The following is a 17,235-nucleotide window of genomic DNA, read 5'->3' as shown; positions in this document are numbered from 1 at the left end:
CATCCCTTTTTGGCCTCCACAGGTAGGGCAAATACAGTATGGTACACACAAGCAGAATTCACTAATAAAATCAATAAAGTCTCTTCTTGACAAGTCTTACGTTAGATAATATAGTACCCAAGATTTTAATCAGAGCTTACAATATAAAAGTATAAACCCTCCCACGGCCTACAATTCCTACACAAGCTGGCCTTTTATCTTCCACCTCTGGAGTGCTAAGATTAAAGGTGTGTGACAGTAAGCCTGCACAGAGAGGAATCTTAAGTTGTCCTTGTTTTGCATTTGAGTCCATCTTGAGACTTTTATAATAAAAGTCAGGGTTATAATAAAATCAGGGTTATAATAAAACCCAAATTTATAAATTAGTCCATTTGCACTCACCTGAGCAGTTTTCAGTTGTCTCACTATATAGCCACGCCAGCCCTGTAACTATGTAGACCAGGATGGCCTCAAACTCAAGAGATCTGCCTGCCTGCATTCCAACACTGCGACAATAGCCACTCGAGGGCGTTCTCTTACTGATCAAGACCAATCATCCTCAACTGAATACATTATAGTTATACATTATATATTAAAGTAACTTCTACCTTAATGTACAAATGCAACTCTCTCTAAAACACCAACAGTCCCCCCATACTAAAAAAACATCCAAAGGGCCAATTTTTTCATAAAACAACTTTATTCATGACACATTAGTTAAAAAAAAAAAATCCCATCCCCTGGAAATGAGTTAAAAAAAAATAAACAAAAGCCACCCCACCACCCTGTTCCCACTTCCTCCCATTCCCTCCAAATAAAAGGGAAAAAAAAAAGGAAAAGAAAAAAATAAAACAAAACAAAAACACCTGAAAAACAAAAACACCCCCAAACTCCCCAAAACAAAGTAGTGCATTTCCCCAAGGGTAAGGGGAATTTACACTGGAGCCGCTGGGAGCGAGATCTTCCGGCTACAGAAACCTGCAAAGAAAGACACTCAAAACAGAAAAAGAAACACAAAAGGAAACAAAATAGATCACCAGGCAAACTGGAGGAGCAGGGAGCCGGAGGAAAGAGGGGCAGGGTGGGCGGAGACCTGGTAGGACAGGAGCAGGCAGGCAGGGACTGCAAAAGGCAGGGAGAAGACGAGGGAGGGAACAAGCTGAACAGTTTGGTGTCCTTCCAGAGCCCTGGGTAAAAAAAAGCCCTCCTACCACCCGAGCCCACCTACCCCTGAGCAGGCCCAGAGAGGATGGAGGGGAGCGGGGAAACAGGGAGCAGCTTGCACAGTTGAGATGTGTCCATGGCAAATCCCCAGAGGGACTCTGTAGCCCCTGCCCCGTGCCCTGGGCCTCCCCTACTCCCAGAGCAGGTCCCTCCTCAGTTAGTTATAGGATTCTCCCCCCTTCCACAGTATATCTTTTTTTTTTTTTTTAAATATTTTTTTTTCCATCAAGGTCATCTTCTGTTTTTCTTTTTTTTTTTTAATTCTTTTTTTTTTTCCTTCTTTCCTCCTTTTTTCCTCTCTCTCCTCCTAATACACACTTTTTTAGTAAGGGGAATACCATGATGTCGCTCTAGCCCGGCCCCTGGAAGAAAGAAGGAGAGTTAGGTGTTAACAGGGTTACTAGAGAGCTCAGTGCAAGACCCTCCCCATGGGCCCGCAACTGCCCCAGTGACTGAAGGGAGCACCTCAAAAGTGAGGCCTCAATCCAGGAATAACACAACTGGCAAACTGGGGGGCCTTGAGGTGGGAAACAGGGCAAGGAAGTCCATCTAAGATACTGAGGGACAAGAAAAAGGATGCATTGTTTGTCCAGTGCTCTACAGCACTTTAAGCCTATCTGGGAAAAAGGTAGGGTTCATCTTAATGTGCAATTTAAATGCAAGGACATAAGAAAGCACAGCCACACTCTGGAGCCACTAGGCTCATCAGACAGCCAACCTTGGGAACAGTCCTCCCACTCGGCTGTGGGAGGACCAGCCATGAGCTGGATCCTTCCACACATGGAAAAAATAACAAAGTCCAAGCAGAGATTTCCCTACCCTGAGGCCCTATAAATCAGGGTAAACACTCTCTGCCACCAACTCCCAAAAAGAAGGCTGAGGGAGGAACCATCTCAGAACAAATCCACCCTCATCAGTTTCTGTTCAAGGAAACACAGAACTGGCCTGCAACTACTTCCTTACTCTGCACAAGCAGGACCAAGTCCCTGGAACCACAGGGAGGACAAGGGAGTAAGGGTCCTCAGATCAGGAGAGAACGAAGCCTAAGGGCTCATGGGAGGCGGGGAAGAGGAGCAGCCCATCTATCCTGACCTGTAGATTCGACCCCGGGGCCTGCTGTTAAAACCACTGTAGAATCGAGATCGGGAGCTGTTGTAGTTGGTAGTCCGGGCACGGTATCGGGAGCGCGGGAAACCCCGGTCTGTTGTGCTGATGCCTGGTCTGTTGGTTCGTTTGGGAATCACCTGAAAAGGACAGAGAACAGAAAGGCTTGGAGTCAAGCCAGAGAAGCTGAACAGAGCGGATAGCCAGGGTACTAGGCTTACCTTGATTTGTCTTCCTCTAAACAGCGACTCATCTAAGGCCAGGGATGTCCTCACTGACTCTTTGTCTGAGAACTCTATATATGCAAACCTGGAAAGAACAATTTGGCCATTTTATCAGACTTTACAAATAGCTTACAGGTTAAACCCAACTTGTAATACAGTTAACTGGAATATAGTATGTTAACATTTTAAAAACTTCTAAGTATTATTGAGTATCGTGAACAGTTTATAATCCCAGCTACTCAGTAGGCTGAGGCAGGGTCTGTGCAAGCTACAGAGTTGCTGCTAAGACCAATCCTAAGAAAACCCATTCCACAAGAAAAACTTTGAAAAGGTGTGAGGGTGTGATATGCCTCAGTAAGAGGACCTGCGTAGCATACATTCTAAGTCCAAAGGTTCAGTCTCCAGTACCACCAAAATTAAATCAACAAGACCCAGATTTCCATATAGCCATACACAAACAGCTGGTCCTGACTAGTTGCTGCCCTCCCTTTCTAGTTTACAATCAATCCCACCCCTGCCAGTCTTTATTACCTGGTCTCTGAAGGCATTTAATATACAACTACTGATATATATAGACACTTAACAGGCAAAACCTACTTGTTTTAACAAGCAATTCCTATTCTTTGAGAAATGTTAAGCCAAGCCAGTGATGGTGGTATAAGCCTAAAGTCTAATCCCAGCAGACAGAGGCAGGCATATCTCTGAATTTAAGGCCAGCCTGGTCTATAGAGGTAATTCCAGTACAGCCAGGGTTAAACAGAGAAACTCTTTTAAGATTTATTTATTTATTATATGTAAGTACACTGTAGCTGTCCTCAGACACTCCAGAAGAGGGCGTCAGATCTTGTTACAGATGGTTATGAGCCACCATGTGGTTGCTGGGATTTGAACTCCAGACCTTCAGAAGAGCAGTCGGGTGCTCTTACCCACTGAGCCATCTCACCAGCCCCCGACAGAGAAACTCTTGACTCAAAAACAAAACCAACCAACCACATAAATAAGAACTTTTAAAATGAGTTAACACTATTTGAATAGATCAACAGCTCACACTCAGCATGTTCAAGGTCCTGCGTACGATTCCGAGCTCACATATTTTTCATTTATTTTTCAACTGAGTAAAATGATCTCAACTTATCCCCCTACTTACCCTTTGGGATGGCCACTAAATTTGTCACAGAGTATAGTAACACGGTTGACTGAACCACAACCATGAAAATGGGCTTCCAGCTCTTCTGCTGTTGCACCATAGTCCACCTAAGGAAAGGAACACTTTACAAGTAGTGGGAAAACTCCAATTTGAACACTTAACAAAGGAATAAGAAACAAAGTCCCCCCAAATCTAAAGCAGATTCTTCCTTGATACATACATTGCCAACGTAGATAGAACGGGCATCAGCCTCCATCTTCTCCTCAAGAGACATGATCACTGGGCCAGCTTTTAGAGGGAAAATAAATTACTTTAAGCAAGCACATTTTCTGCTGGATCAATACATAAACACTTCCACCTGCAGGCTAAATTTTTGGTATACTTCTACTATACCAATTACCTAGAACAGTGCTTAGCACATAGATTTCAATATACAATAGAGAAACTACCTCTTAAAAAAATAGCAAATGGTGGTTACGATTTTTTTGTCTTGTTTTGTTTTTTTTTTTGAGACAGGGTTTCTCTGTATAGCCCTGGCTATCCTGGAACTCACTTTGTAGACCAGACTGGCCTGGAACTCAGAAATCCACCTGCCTCTGCCTCCTGAGTGCTGGGATTAAAGGCATTCGCCACCACGCCCGGCCGGTGTTAAGATTTTACATTTCTCAACTCAACTCTCTATTCAGCTTTGGCTGAAATGCCTCAAAGCAAACAAAACGGAATGGACTGAAATCTAACATTTTTAAAAGAACTCCCTCCCTTACAGTCACCAGTCAGCTCCTAAGTCCTAACTAAAGGGTCTCTAACTGAAAAGTGTTAAGACTTGAAGGTCAAATGCCAGCTGATAAGCGCCACAAGGATACAGACAAACTAAGAACAAAGAGAAACACATTTATAAACGAGACAAAGGGAGGCACAAGACTATCGCCACCAAAACGGCTTGTGGCTAACAAAGGTCAGTAGAACACATAATGGACTATGACCACAGCACCTGCCCAGAAAGAAAAATTGCTCAGACGAGCAGCTTCAAGGTCCCGAGCCTCTGCCACGCTGCGGTCTTCCTCCACCACCCCATCAACCAAAGACCCGGGCTGTGCGTGCACGAGGCGATTTACTCACCATTGCCTGGGGGTGGACTCATATTCATCTGCTTCTCTACCTCGTTCTGTAGCTCCTTTAGCTTCTCAGCCTCCTCCTCCATCTCCCTGACTCGAGCTTTGATCGCTTCTAGCTCCTACAATGAATGAGCAGAGTTAACCAGACGCAGGGGCTGTGCCGTACATTTTGTCTGGGCCCGGCCACAGCCATGCTCGGCCATTTCCCTCGCCTCGTGCGAGGGTTGTGATTGAAATAGAAAATAATTTTTTAAAAAAATCACGAAGAAAAATATAAAGAGTCAATTTACCTTCTGTAGAGCCACCCTAGGCATCCATGATGCCCCATCAGGCCGCTCACGAACGGCCTCGGCCCGCCACCAGCCACGTTATTCCCCGCCCAACCCCACCCCCCGCCCGCCTGCCTCCTGCCCGTGCTCTGGGCCTCCCATGACCCGGCCCGCTCGCTCGGCCTCCTCCCCTCACCGGGTCCTCAATGGCGCCGTCGCCGGGGTCGGCCTCAACCAGTCCCGGCTCTTCCTCCTCCTCCTGACTGCCGGGGGCTCCCGAGCCGGGCCCAGGACCCGGAGCTCCCGGAGGGGCGCGGGGCCGGGGCGGCTCCTCTTCGGGCTCGGGCTCCGGCAGCAGCTCCCCAGGCTCCAGCTCCTCAGACTCCAGGCCGTTCCCGTAGTCCCCTGCGCCCCCCGGGTCCCCCTCCCCGGCCTCCCCACCGGCCCCGGGCACAAGATGGCGCCGCCGCCCCGGCCCGGAGCCCCGACCGCCCGCAGCCCCCGCTGCTGCTGCCGCCGCCGCCGCCGCCGCCATCGCCGCTCAGACTGGGGCCCGCCGCTCGGCGATTGGAGAACTGAGCCGGCCACGCCGAGGATTCATTAGTCAGTCAGCCTGCCCGTTACCCCGAGCTCGAATACTATTGGGGAATCCTACTTGGCAATCAAACGAGACCCCACCTCTAAGGCGGGCCACTGTGCCAAATTCTCTGAACCCGGTAGGTGAAATGTGCTTGTCAATCAACACACCCCACCTCCTGTCCAGTCCTTAGGTAACAATACGCCCGCACTGTGACGACCTTCCGCTCATCCTCCGCCCATGGGCGGGCCCACAACATGGAGGATGCTCCGCAATTGGCCCCTGACTGGTGAGGCGAAAAGGACCAATCTTCCAAACGCCTCACCGAAGTGGCCCATTCTTGGATGTCGATTGGCTTATGGGATTCGACGGGCAGACACCCGTTGTGCGACAGGTGAACCTTGTTCTCGAAAGGGTTGCCTGGCTTAACGCTAGGGAACTCATAGGCGGACTGTGGTGGCGTACGCCTTTAATACCAGCGCTCAGAAAGCGGAGGTAAGAGGGTTTCTGTGAGTTCAAAACCAGACTACTCTACAGAGTGAGTTCCCAGGACAGTCAACACCACATAGAAAAGTAACCTCAAAAATAAAAAAGTAAGGATCAACAAACCTCACTCCCACTTGGGGCTGTGTCTCGTTGACCTGCATAGGTTATTGTTTTAGATTCAGCCTGTTTTCTTGCCTAACTTGTTACAACACCCTCTTTTTCTTGGCCAGCTGTCGTGTCAAAAATTCCTTATTGTAGCCTTAGGGCTAATTTGCAAGTATGGTCTCCACACGTTCCCCGGGTTTACCCGAGGTTCACAGATTTAGCTCTATATGTGCAGTTTCTCCTAAACCAGACCACCTCAGTGAGAATGCCTTCCACCATTTTATCCTGAGACAAGTGGGCCCATTTCCACGGCACTCTTAACCATTCTCTGCTCCTTCCTAACTAGGTGGAGTGCCTGCAGACAAGGGGTCCTGTTTATATTTCTATCCACAGATTTGTGTGATTATTGGGTGACTGCAACTTCTAGGTTTACTTTCCTAGCTTCCAAAACCCCTTTGAAGACCCCAGAGGACATTCTCCATGCAAGTTCTCAAGATAGCGCTGCACCTTCAAATAACCATGAGATCTGGCCCTGGAGAAGGTAGTACGATACCCACACTCCAGAAGAAATTCCACACATTTATAAAAATTAAAGAACAGTAGTGCTAAATCTGCAAGAGGACTTTTTGTAGACAGACCAAACTACAAGTCTGAGGGGTAGATTCATACAAGCACAACCAAAAAGCTTAACTTGGTTGTAACAGGGGAGTGGGGCAAAAGCCGAGTCAGAAGCGCAGCTCATTATACCCCACTACTGCATTCCTTACCTCAGAATCCTGGGAGCTGGAAGCAGAGTCACACTGTGGCTGCGGATCCATCCGAACTGAAGTTGATCACCGAAGTCAGGCACTAAATGCGTCCCAAAGAATCTTACACCGATTCCAGTCAATTCAAAATCTGAAGGGTTTGCTGGCACCCAATTTAAGCAAAGCTAACTAAGGGAAATGTGATTACCAAATGCCTTTGTGTGGTGATGGTGGCGTTTCGAGACAGGATCTCACTGACTGAGTCTGGCTGGCCTGAAACTCAATTTATAGTCTCGGCTGATCTAATCTCACACAGACCCCACCTACCTCTACTTCCTAAACTCTGGGAATAAAGGTGTGTGCTGCCACACCCCCTAAATCCTTTTGATTTAATTTTGTTGTTTGATGCAGGATCTTTGTGTAGCCCTGGCTTTCCTTGAAAACTCTCTGTAGACCAGCCTGGCTTTAAACTCCCAAATGCTGGGATTAAAGGCTTGCGCCACCACCACTGCCTGGCTGTGTGGGGTTTTGTTTTGTTTGTTTGTTTTGTTGTTTGTTTGTTTGAGACAGCGCTGTATTATGTAGTCTGGCCTTACACCTGAGATCCTCCTACCTGAGGAGCATCCTGAGGTTATTTTTTTCTTCTCAGCATTGTGATACACATGTGTAATCTTAGCACTTGAGAAGCTGAAGCAGAAAAACAACCAGGAGCCCCAGGCCAGTCTGCAGAGTGAGTAACTAGAGTCACACGCCTTTAATCCCAGCACTGGGGAGGCAGAGGCAAGTGGATCTCTGTGAGTTTGAGGCCAGCTGGTCTATAGATTGAGTTCCAGGACAGCCAGGCCACAGAGAAATCTTGTCTCAAAAACCACAGGAGTTCTTGATAGTCTTATAAAGGAGCTGAGTTCAGTTCTCAGCACCTACATGCTTGCTCCACCTGTAACTTCAGCTCTATTGAAGTCAACAGCTTCTGGCCTCCACAGGCACTAGCACTCATGCACATACTCTCTCCCACACACGTATACATTTTTAAAATCTTTAAAAAAAAAAAAAACAAAAACAAAAAAAACCCAAAATATCCCACAGAGCTAGGTATGATAACATACTCCAGAATTCCTATCACTTGGGGGATGGGGAAACAGAAGCATCAGGAGTTCAAGGCCAGCTTCACTTATATAGGAAAGCTGAGGCTAGCCTGGGCTACATGAGACCCTGTCTCAAAAAAAGGGGGAAGGGCTGGGCCCAGAGACAGGTGGATCTCGTTGAGTTCAAGGCCAGCCTGGTCTACATAGTATGTTTCAGGACATAGTGAGCTACACAGCTACAGAGTTAAGATACTATGGCTTCTGACTTCCTAATGCTAGGATTAAAGGCTCTCTCTTAATTTTTAATGAGGTTCCTAGAAAAATGTAAAACTCTTTTTGTGACTTGCATTATATTTCACTGGTCAGTGCTGACATATGACTTGAAGCCTTATGCTATCTGTAAAGACTTACTACTTTTCTATGTATGTATATGTGTGCTTGTGTGAATTTATGTGTAGCACTTACATGTAGGAGCCCACAGAAGCCAAAGGGTATCAGATTCCGGGGAACTGGAGCACAGGTAGTTGTGAGCTGTTCTATGGGTGCTGAGATGTGAGCCAGGTCCTCTGTAAGAGCAGTAAGCACTCATAATGCTGAGCTATCTGTCCAGCCTTTCGAGTCTACTTTAGAAAGATCCTGGTATCTTCGGATGTGGTCTGACCTAGCTTGCATTAACTTCCTAGCTCAGACCTTGTACAGAAATGAGGTAGCATTTAAATGTGAAAGGGCTTCTGCCAGGCTGCTTCATTTCAGCTTTGCCTGGATAACTTTTAAAACATATTATTTATGTATGGGTCTGTGTTCTGGTCCCCACAGAAAACAGAGGTGTTTATCATCTCCTGGAGCTGGAGGTTTGAACTACATGGCACTGATCCTAGGATCTGAACTCCTCTAACTTAAGCAGTAAGTGCTCTTAACCACAGCCATTTCTCTAGCTCAGCTAATTAGCTAACTTTCATTTTCTCTTTTTCCACTTTCTATTTGAAGGAAGCACATGTTATGGCACTCGGTGAGCTGCCAGGCTCAGTATACCCTTTCCATCCGTCCAAGACTGAAGTTGGATTGCCAGGCATGATGACAAGGACTGTTACCCACTGAGGCATCTCGCCAGCCCACTGAATGGCTAATTTTTTGATAAAGGGTCTGTCTACGTAGCCCTGGCTGGCTTACAACTCACTGTGTAGACATATCAACCTCCAAGTTTCAGTGACCTCCCATCCCTTGAATGTTGAGATTGCAAGTATATATGCCCATCACCGAGCTCGATTGGTTACATTTTTTAACAACTTTTTATCTAAAAAAAAAACTTGCTTTCAGTTGCTGTATCTATCAGATGCTTATATTTATTACCCCCCCCAAATCAGAAAATACTGACAGCACAAAGAACAAAACCTAGCCACCAGACAAACCACAAATGGTATCTTTGTCTGCTTTGCTGAAGACTTCACACTATCACATACTATTTTCTAACCTATATAAGTTTTATAGGAAAATATAAAAACGTTTAAGTGCTAGTAGATATCTTCCACTATACTGTAATTCGTAGTTTTACTTGTCATCTTAGATGTGAGGATTTCCCTGACCATTTGATTTAAAATTAGAGTATCTACATATTTCTATCCTTCATCCTTATTTAAAAATAATATCTTTAGACAGGGTCTTACACGTAGGCCAGGCTGGCCTTGAACTTGGGGAGCTGCCTGGCAGCTGCCTCCCTAACACTACGATGAAAGATGTGTGTCACCATGCATCCATCTTTCCTCATAGAATTTACTACCTTCTAACATAGTTATGAGATTTATTTGTTTGATCCCCTACTGGAGTGTAAGAGCAACATGTGAGCTGAGATGTGTCTTCCCATTCTCGTTGCCTATGAGCCTAGAACTGTGTTAAATAAACATTTTTCTCTAGAGATGATGAATGAAGAGCAACCATGTAGTCCATTATATTATGCTTTCTGGTCAAAATTTCTGTTGTCTCTGTGTGTGTGTGTTTGTGTTGAGCAGGGTCTCATATAAGCCGCAGTGGCGCTGATCCTGCCTCTTATTCCCCAAAGGCTGGAAATATAAACTGGCAGCACATCCAGCTTTGGGATATATTTATCAGTTATTGATTAGTTATATATTAGTTTATGGTTATTCCTCATAACCACATTTAAGGGTGTTTTTTAAATTTTCAAAGAATTCAGCCAGACCTGGTGGCACACACCTGGAATCTTGACACTGAATCTGAGGCCAGACTGGGCTACAAGCTACGAAAAATGAAAGAAAAAGTGAACAAAACCCTGATAAAGAATATCTATGATCTACCCAATTGGAAGAAACTGTAGGGTTTGGGTTTTGTTCTTTCTCCTGACAATGAGTCTTACCTTGCAGCCCGGTGGCTTGGAGCCGATTATATGTAGTCCCAGCCAGATCTACACTTAAAAGTCCTTGCTCCTGAAGTGCAAGAGATTTATAGCATGAGCAAGGACTACCCCAACCCAACCTCTCTACCCCCACAGTGGTCAGAAATTATAACTAAGTGTTGCCCAACTTTATTAAAAGTGCCATCTGAATGAGTTGCATTTACATAGAACTATATAAAGAAAACAGTCATCTGTCCCTTTGGACAGTCTAAAACTTAGTAATCAGACCATTATAAAGTACCATATTAGCCTAAATTATAATGAGGCTGATAGAGAAACCTAAGACCTTCTGGATCCCCACCTGGTGTTTCTAAAAGGACAGAGATACAAACTATTCTATTTGCCCTCAATTCTGTCACTAAGTATCTTTTCAGAAAACTCTGCCGTCTGAGTAACTAGACAGCTTTGAACCTCAGTTTTCCAGATTGCTTCGGCTGCCAGGAAACTCATAGCTGAGTCCACAGCCTAGCTTTTGTATTTGAGAATATTACTTAAGACCAACCTGCATGCATTAATTATCCTTTGCTTTCTATCCGTTTGTTTAGAGGCAAGGTCTCAGGAAGCCTTAGTTGGTCTTGACCTCCCTGTAGACCTGGGTGGCCCACCTTCCTGTCTCTACCTGACTACTGGGATTGCAGTTGTTTGCCACCACACCAAGCTAGGATATTTGAGGAGGTGGTTGTTGTGGGTAGGGGCTCCAGATGTACCATATGTGCCTACAGTTTCTGGGAGCTGGGGTTGGTATAGAGTTTGGGTATTTGACCAGGGGTGGGGTGGGTGTGGTTTTCTTTTTCCTTTCTTTCTTCTTCTTTTTTTTTTAACCTCAATACTTTCTTTCCCAAATCCTTATAACTCCAATTATTCCCTTTAGCAAGGTCATAAGAAATGACTGGCTTAAGGAACATTCTAAAACCCAGGCTGTACAGTATAGAAGTCACAAAACCCTGTTCAGTACTTCTCATTAAATTTCTGGGCTTTATTTATTTTTAATACGACCATTACATATTACACAAAAATAAAAGTCAAATGAACTTGGCATTTATAAATTATTAAATAAAAATACAGGAATATATATTTATATTTATAGAGCTTTTTCTTTTCTTCTAAACTAACCAAATCTGTTCTCCTGCCGTTTATGATTTAAAAAAGTAAAATAGTATATGTATGCCCTAGTGTAAGTGGGGAGCAGGACTGGTCACTGCAGGACTGAGTGCCCACTTGCGCTCTTGCCTTGGCCTAAGCAAAGTCCCTATTTGTCCCTTTGGGCTTTGGAGAGCAAGAACATCCTCTCCAGCTACTTAGTATCTGAAAAATTATATCCATTTCCCTTATTTAAAAAAAATGAAATGGATTTAAAAGTTGGGAGCCATACTCAGCCTTCTTGGCCAAGAGCTAATCCCAAGGAACTATATGGCTCTAAAAGACAGTCCCTGGTTTTCCCTGACAGAAGAGTCTCTGGGTTTCCACTGGCCCTTAAAACAAAGGGCAGAACAGGTCACAACTCTCCACTGTGGTCCCATCTAAGCTTCTGGGAATCCAGACCAAGACCAACCCGTTAGCCTGTCATAGCACAGCCTCTCTTTCCACCTGGCTGAAGGCTTGCGAGCAGAGCGTGTTGGTAACCTGACCCTGGTTCCTGCTGCTCCTGTTTGCTAAAGGGCCCCAGGAATGCTACCTTGGGTAGGTGTCCCGTGGGAAGGGTAGAGCAGAGAGCCTTCCCTGAACTAGGAGGAGCACAGGCTCCAGTTGGAGCTGATGGTCTAGTCAGTGGTTTTCTAACTTTTTTCAGCAGCAAAGCCCTTACCACAAATAAAATCTTACCCTGAACCCCGATACATAAGACAGCTACAAGGGGGAGCTGTTCTGTTTGAGGGCAAACTGCCCAGCCCTCCACTCCCTCATCTTCCTAAGGACTCCTGAGGCAACCCCTAGGACAGACACTTCGGGGCTCTGCCAAGCAGTTTGAAAACCACTGGCCTAGCTTGTCCTGAGCAAGTCAGAGCCTCCCACTCTGACTGCTTGTCACAGACAGCTCCGAGTCTCTTAGATCATCACCCTCAAAACAGACCAACTGGCACATGCAGCCTCCCACACACCCCCATAGACACTATGAAAAAGTGCAACCTTCTCTCAAAAGCCAAAGTCTGGACTAACACCTGAGGCCAATTTGGTCCCACATTCTAGCAAGCACGATATGATGCCCCATTCTAGGACCGAGTGAAGAGGTGGGTCAGCTGTGGTCTAGCCAAGCTGGTCAGTGCTCAGGAGAGGCAGGTAGGGTTTTAGAGCACTGGAAACAAAGTCGGCATAAAGAGCAGCAATGTTAGCACCTTGGGAAGTGCAGCAGTGAGGTCTGGCTCAGGGCATGCATTTGGAGTAAATAATTTCCTCCCTCAAAAGAAAAAGCTAGAGTCTGGATTTGTTCTAGGGGACTGGACTGTGAGTTCTAATGTGACCATCTTCAGAGACTTGAGTGTTGACAACCTATGCAAAGAGCATGGCTTCAAAAGAAAATGCGTTAGGTCATGGCAGGTACTCTAGAACCCATATCCCTGGCCCCTGATAAAGCAGCAGCACCAAACCCCACCACACAGAACAGGCCAGTCAAGGAGTACCTGTCCCCATCACTCCCAAGGGACTCGAAGCTGGAATGGTCCTCTCAAGGTAGCGCCAGTCTCACTGAGACAGTTCAGGAATTAAACTGAATTGTAGATCAGCATTTATGCCGTATCTTCTAAAGGAAAATTAGAGCCCCAATTTAGACTTTCAGCTGGATAGAGAGGTCCTAGAAACAGGCAACACTTTAGGCACCATTGTGCCACCGTTGGAGGGGAAGGTGACAGGCAAGTCCAACTACCAAAGCTTCTACCCACCCAGGCTCCACAGCCTTACCCTGTGTCAGCCTGGGTGCACAGATGCACACAACAGGGGGACGATGAAGAACAAGGCCAGCTGCAGAACTCTTCTCTCCAAAGTCCTGCCAACAACTCTCAGCAGTACCAGCGCCCTAGCCTAGATACAGTGTTCCTCCCTCAGCCTGGAGGCGTAAGGTCAAGGGAAGGGGCAGAGAGGAGAAGGGCAGTGAACTGGCCCTTGTTCTTGCCATAGCAAGAAGGAATGTTTTCTCTAAGTACCCCATCAGATTCGACAGACAGCCCAGCATGCACATGAGCATGCTTGCATGTGCACATGCACAGGTGTGCCCATGCAGCCCACAGCCACAGCCATTTCACCCAGTCACCTGATCACCAAGCTTCCATCCCAAAGGGAGGTGAATTCTAGGCTCCCTAAATCCCATTCGTCTAGTAGAGACATAGATCTTTGAAGTAAGCTCACCATCCTTGGAGCTACAAGCCATGTTCCGGGTAGTTGTGTGCCCACGATATGGGTGTGATTCCTCCCACCTCCCCCCACCCCCCCAAGCCGTGGGATGACTCCACCCCCTGGGTTCCTGTCCTTGAAACATTCCTTAATGTTTCCAACTCATTCTCCCTGCCACCTGCCTGGCATGCTGGGCTCCCACACACACTACCTTCCCCTGCCTTTCTCTGTTTCATGACCATCCAGTTTCTTCCAAGGGCATTCGCTATCGTTCCAGCTCTCCTGGCCCCTAGCCACACCTAGCCCCACCTGGCCCTAGACTTTCTCACTTGCTAGCAAAAAAGGCCCCTACAGTTACCAGGGCCCCCAGTGCCACGGCCCCCGTCAGCACTGTCCTCACTGACGCCCAGTTCCCCTCCCGCAGACGCCGTGCCTCCTCCAGGGCCCCGTCCCCGTATAGAGCTGTGAACTCCGCCTGTGGGAGAGAAGGGAAGTAGAGAAAGGAGAAAGGGATATCAGGAAAGGATAGTGGAGAGAAGAGGGAAGGAAGAGTTCCAGTTCCATCCACTGTGAGCACTGCCCCCAGTCCCAGCTGCTCCAGCCGAAGCTCTCCTGCCCACAAGCCCCACAGAACCCCGTCCCTGGCTCCTCTGCACTCCGTTCAGAACTGGCATCCTTTGCTAAGGCTTGCCTAGCCATGACCCATCCCTGACCGGCCTCACCACCCATACTATGTATGTACGCAGGGGTCACAACTTTTCTCTGCTTGGGTCCATGAAACCCATCCAGCTATTACTGCATGGCAGCCCTGGAGTACTGTTAGCTTGATGCTCTCAGTCTGATTCCACTTAAATTGGGGAACTCTGCCCTTCCCAGCACAACCCCAGCCTCCCATCAGAGGCCCCATTTCCCCATGAAGACCAACTTTGTAGAGGGTTGCGGAGAGCAGCAATTGAGAACTTCTTACCCAGCCCCCACTGCTGTGGATCCAGTCAGCCAGACGAGTCTCCAGGTAGGCCACCATCCAATCCTGCACTTGTCCCACCAAAGGCTCCATTTCTTTGTTGACACTCTCAGCACACAGGGCAGCCCCAAAGACAAAGAATGCCACAAGACGGCCCCAGTTGGGGCCCCCTTGGAAAAGTTCGTCGGAAACCTGGGTGAAGCGTTGCTGAGCTGAGCCTGGGGTCACGTGTAGCTGAGCGGCCAGGTCAGAGAAGGTGCGGCGGAAACGGGTCTCAAACTCGTCTCCAGCAGCCCGCATGGCTTGGTGCAGCGGGTCGGCGGCTGGGCCTTCCCCAGGGCCAGCTCCACAGACATAACCCTTCTGCCTCAGCTTATAGCCTACAAAGTCAGCCACTAGAGCCCGTGTGTCTGGGGTTGAGGCTGGGGTCGCCATCCGGGCGGCTGAAAGGGGGCAAGGATGACAGACTGACATAAATATATGGAAATTATTGACAGAGACCAAGAAGGGACATTTCCTATTTGATCAAGCTCCTGAGATAGGTGAAATGCTCAGAGGCCACTGGGCAGGGCCAAGAAAGAGCGAAGGATTTAAGTCATGGGGAGGTTCAGAGCACAAGCAGCTGGCCACGTATAACATGTCAAATTAAGTGTGCAACAGGAAATCTTATTTTTAGACTACTTCAGATTCCTTTCATACGACAGCACCAGCTGTATGACACCTCTACACACACACACACACACACACACACCCCTTTTTGACTACAGGAAGGGGCTTAAGACCTCCCCAGGAGCATGATGTGAAGATGTTGGCAGAGGCACAAGATAGGGAGGAGACAGGGGCTGAATAGGAAGATGGGAAAAGCCAAGGGCTGTAATGGGGCAGAAAGCAAGAGGACACTTACCCAGCCTGGATGGCAGCTCTTAGGACCCAGTGCTGGTGGCGGGGAGCCCCCAGCTGAGGCCTTTCATCCTCCCGGCTAGAGTGGAGCCCTGAAAAGGGGAGGGAGAGAGAACTAGGTGGAAAAGGCCAGGGATCTGGGTCTGGCCCGGAAAGAACTGGAACTGCAGAGCCTGGGACTGGGCCCCTACCTCCAACGCTTTGCCAGCTGTGGGGCCGATTCGGTGTTTAATGACTGCCCTCTCGGGAAACCCGGGACCACGGGCTTCCTGCCGACACCATCTCTATTCCCGGTTCCCCCAAGAGCAGCCCAAAGGCCCAGCTCCTCCCATTCCCCCACCCTTAGCTGGTCTCCAACCCCGCCCGCCTGCCAGGTTAAGGAATCTCACGGGTCAGGCCGCAGCCGGGATCCGGAATCCGGTTGTTTCCTGGTGGAGGAGCTAGGAGGGAGGGAGGGAGGGAGAGAGGGAGGAAGGGAAGGAAGGAAGGAGGGAGGAGGGGAGGGCAGGGAGGGAGGGCCCGGCGCCGGGTGATGATGGGACAGAGAGATGCGTCCAGAGAGAGGGGCGGGGCTGGGAGGCAGGGCTGGGAAGAGCCACTACTCCGGGAAGAGAGGGCCATTGAAGGGCTGTTCAGAGGCCATAGTGACCTGTGCCGGCTGCCTGCGAAGCCCGCAGTGTCCCCAGAGAAACACACCAGGCCTCAGCAGCTCAGTGCAAATTCAGCATTTCCGGAAGGTCTCTTCTGTTCATGCACTTGTTGAACTTTCCAGCTTGGATTACGTGCCTAGGAAAAGAAGAGCAGCTCCTATTAAGCTGGGAACAACCTCTTGCCCTTGTGGGGCTAGTAGGAACACTAAGCACAGAAATACTCCCCCTCAGGACCTATTAATGCAGTGGGCTCTTCCTGGGCTGGGCTGGAGTTTCAGCTAGGTATCAAGGTGGCAGGCCTTGATTTACAGTGTCCACAAGCAATCTTCGTCTTTTGCAATCAGATTGATTTCCTTTTCATTTTTTACCCACCACAGGAGTTAATTATTATTTTAAAAAAAAAATCAAACAATAAAAGGCACAAATTGATACAAGCTTACTAATCTTACACACCCTCCCTAAATACAGGTTACCAATGTTGGGTTAATACCTGTTTTACAGATTACATATATCTATAATTTACATGTGAATATCTACATTCACATATACATGGATTATATATACATTTATTCATACACATATGTTTATATAAACATGCTTTTATATATACACATACAATATAAATATTTATAAGTATAAATATATAATATATGTTATATATAATTTATACATGTATCAATATACATATAAAGTATATCAGTATAGTTTATGTAAATATTTTTATATTCCATATACATATTTATAATGTACACATATATGTATATATAATATACATATATCTATTTATATATATAATATACATATATCTATTTATATGTGCATTTATGTATATATATAAATATGTATATATAAAAAACGAGGGGGCTGGTGAGATGGCTCAGTGGATAAGAGCACCCGACTGCTCTTCCAAAGGTGCAGAGTTCAAATCCCAG

General features: G+C 47.1%; 1 protein-coding gene across 3 annotated transcripts; it reads right to left on the bottom strand.

Moving 5' to 3' along the window:
* Positions 1 to 1,450: 1,450 nt before the first annotated feature.
* LOC110325304 (bcl-2-like protein 2) lies at positions 1,451 to 16,145 on the bottom strand. Of its 3 annotated transcripts, XM_021203220.1 has the most exons (7): positions 5,259 to 5,610; positions 4,798 to 4,912; positions 3,899 to 3,966; positions 3,679 to 3,785; positions 2,529 to 2,616; positions 2,296 to 2,447; positions 1,451 to 1,565 (listed from the first exon to the last, which is right to left on the bottom strand). In XM_021203220.1, exons 1-7 carry the CDS (start codon positions 5,595 to 5,597, stop codon positions 1,526 to 1,528), a joined length of 909 nt encoding a protein of 302 aa, XP_021058879.1. In that variant the 5' UTR covers positions 5,598 to 5,610; the 3' UTR covers positions 1,451 to 1,525. The 3 variants fall into 3 exon arrangements, with proteins under 3 accessions (XP_021058879.1, XP_029397391.1, XP_021058882.1); XM_029541531.1 differs by lacking the exons at positions 1,451 to 1,565; positions 2,296 to 2,447; positions 2,529 to 2,616; ... (2 more) ...; positions 4,798 to 4,912; positions 5,259 to 5,610 and adding exons at positions 10,381 to 14,264; positions 14,757 to 15,196; positions 15,658 to 15,745; positions 15,845 to 15,972; XM_021203223.2 differs by lacking the exons at positions 1,451 to 1,565; positions 2,296 to 2,447; positions 2,529 to 2,616; ... (2 more) ...; positions 4,798 to 4,912; positions 5,259 to 5,610 and adding exons at positions 11,424 to 14,264; positions 14,757 to 15,196; positions 15,658 to 15,745; positions 16,043 to 16,145.
* Between the last annotated feature and the right edge of the window lie 1,090 nt (positions 16,146 to 17,235).

The sequence above is a fragment of the Mus pahari genome, chromosome 8 (genome assembly GCF_900095145.1).
Source record: "Mus pahari chromosome 8, PAHARI_EIJ_v1.1, whole genome shotgun sequence".
Lineage (NCBI taxonomy): Eukaryota > Metazoa > Chordata > Mammalia > Rodentia > Muridae > Mus > Mus pahari.
Note: the sequence above shows the minus strand (reverse complement) of the source record. Positions and strands in the feature narration are given on the sequence as shown.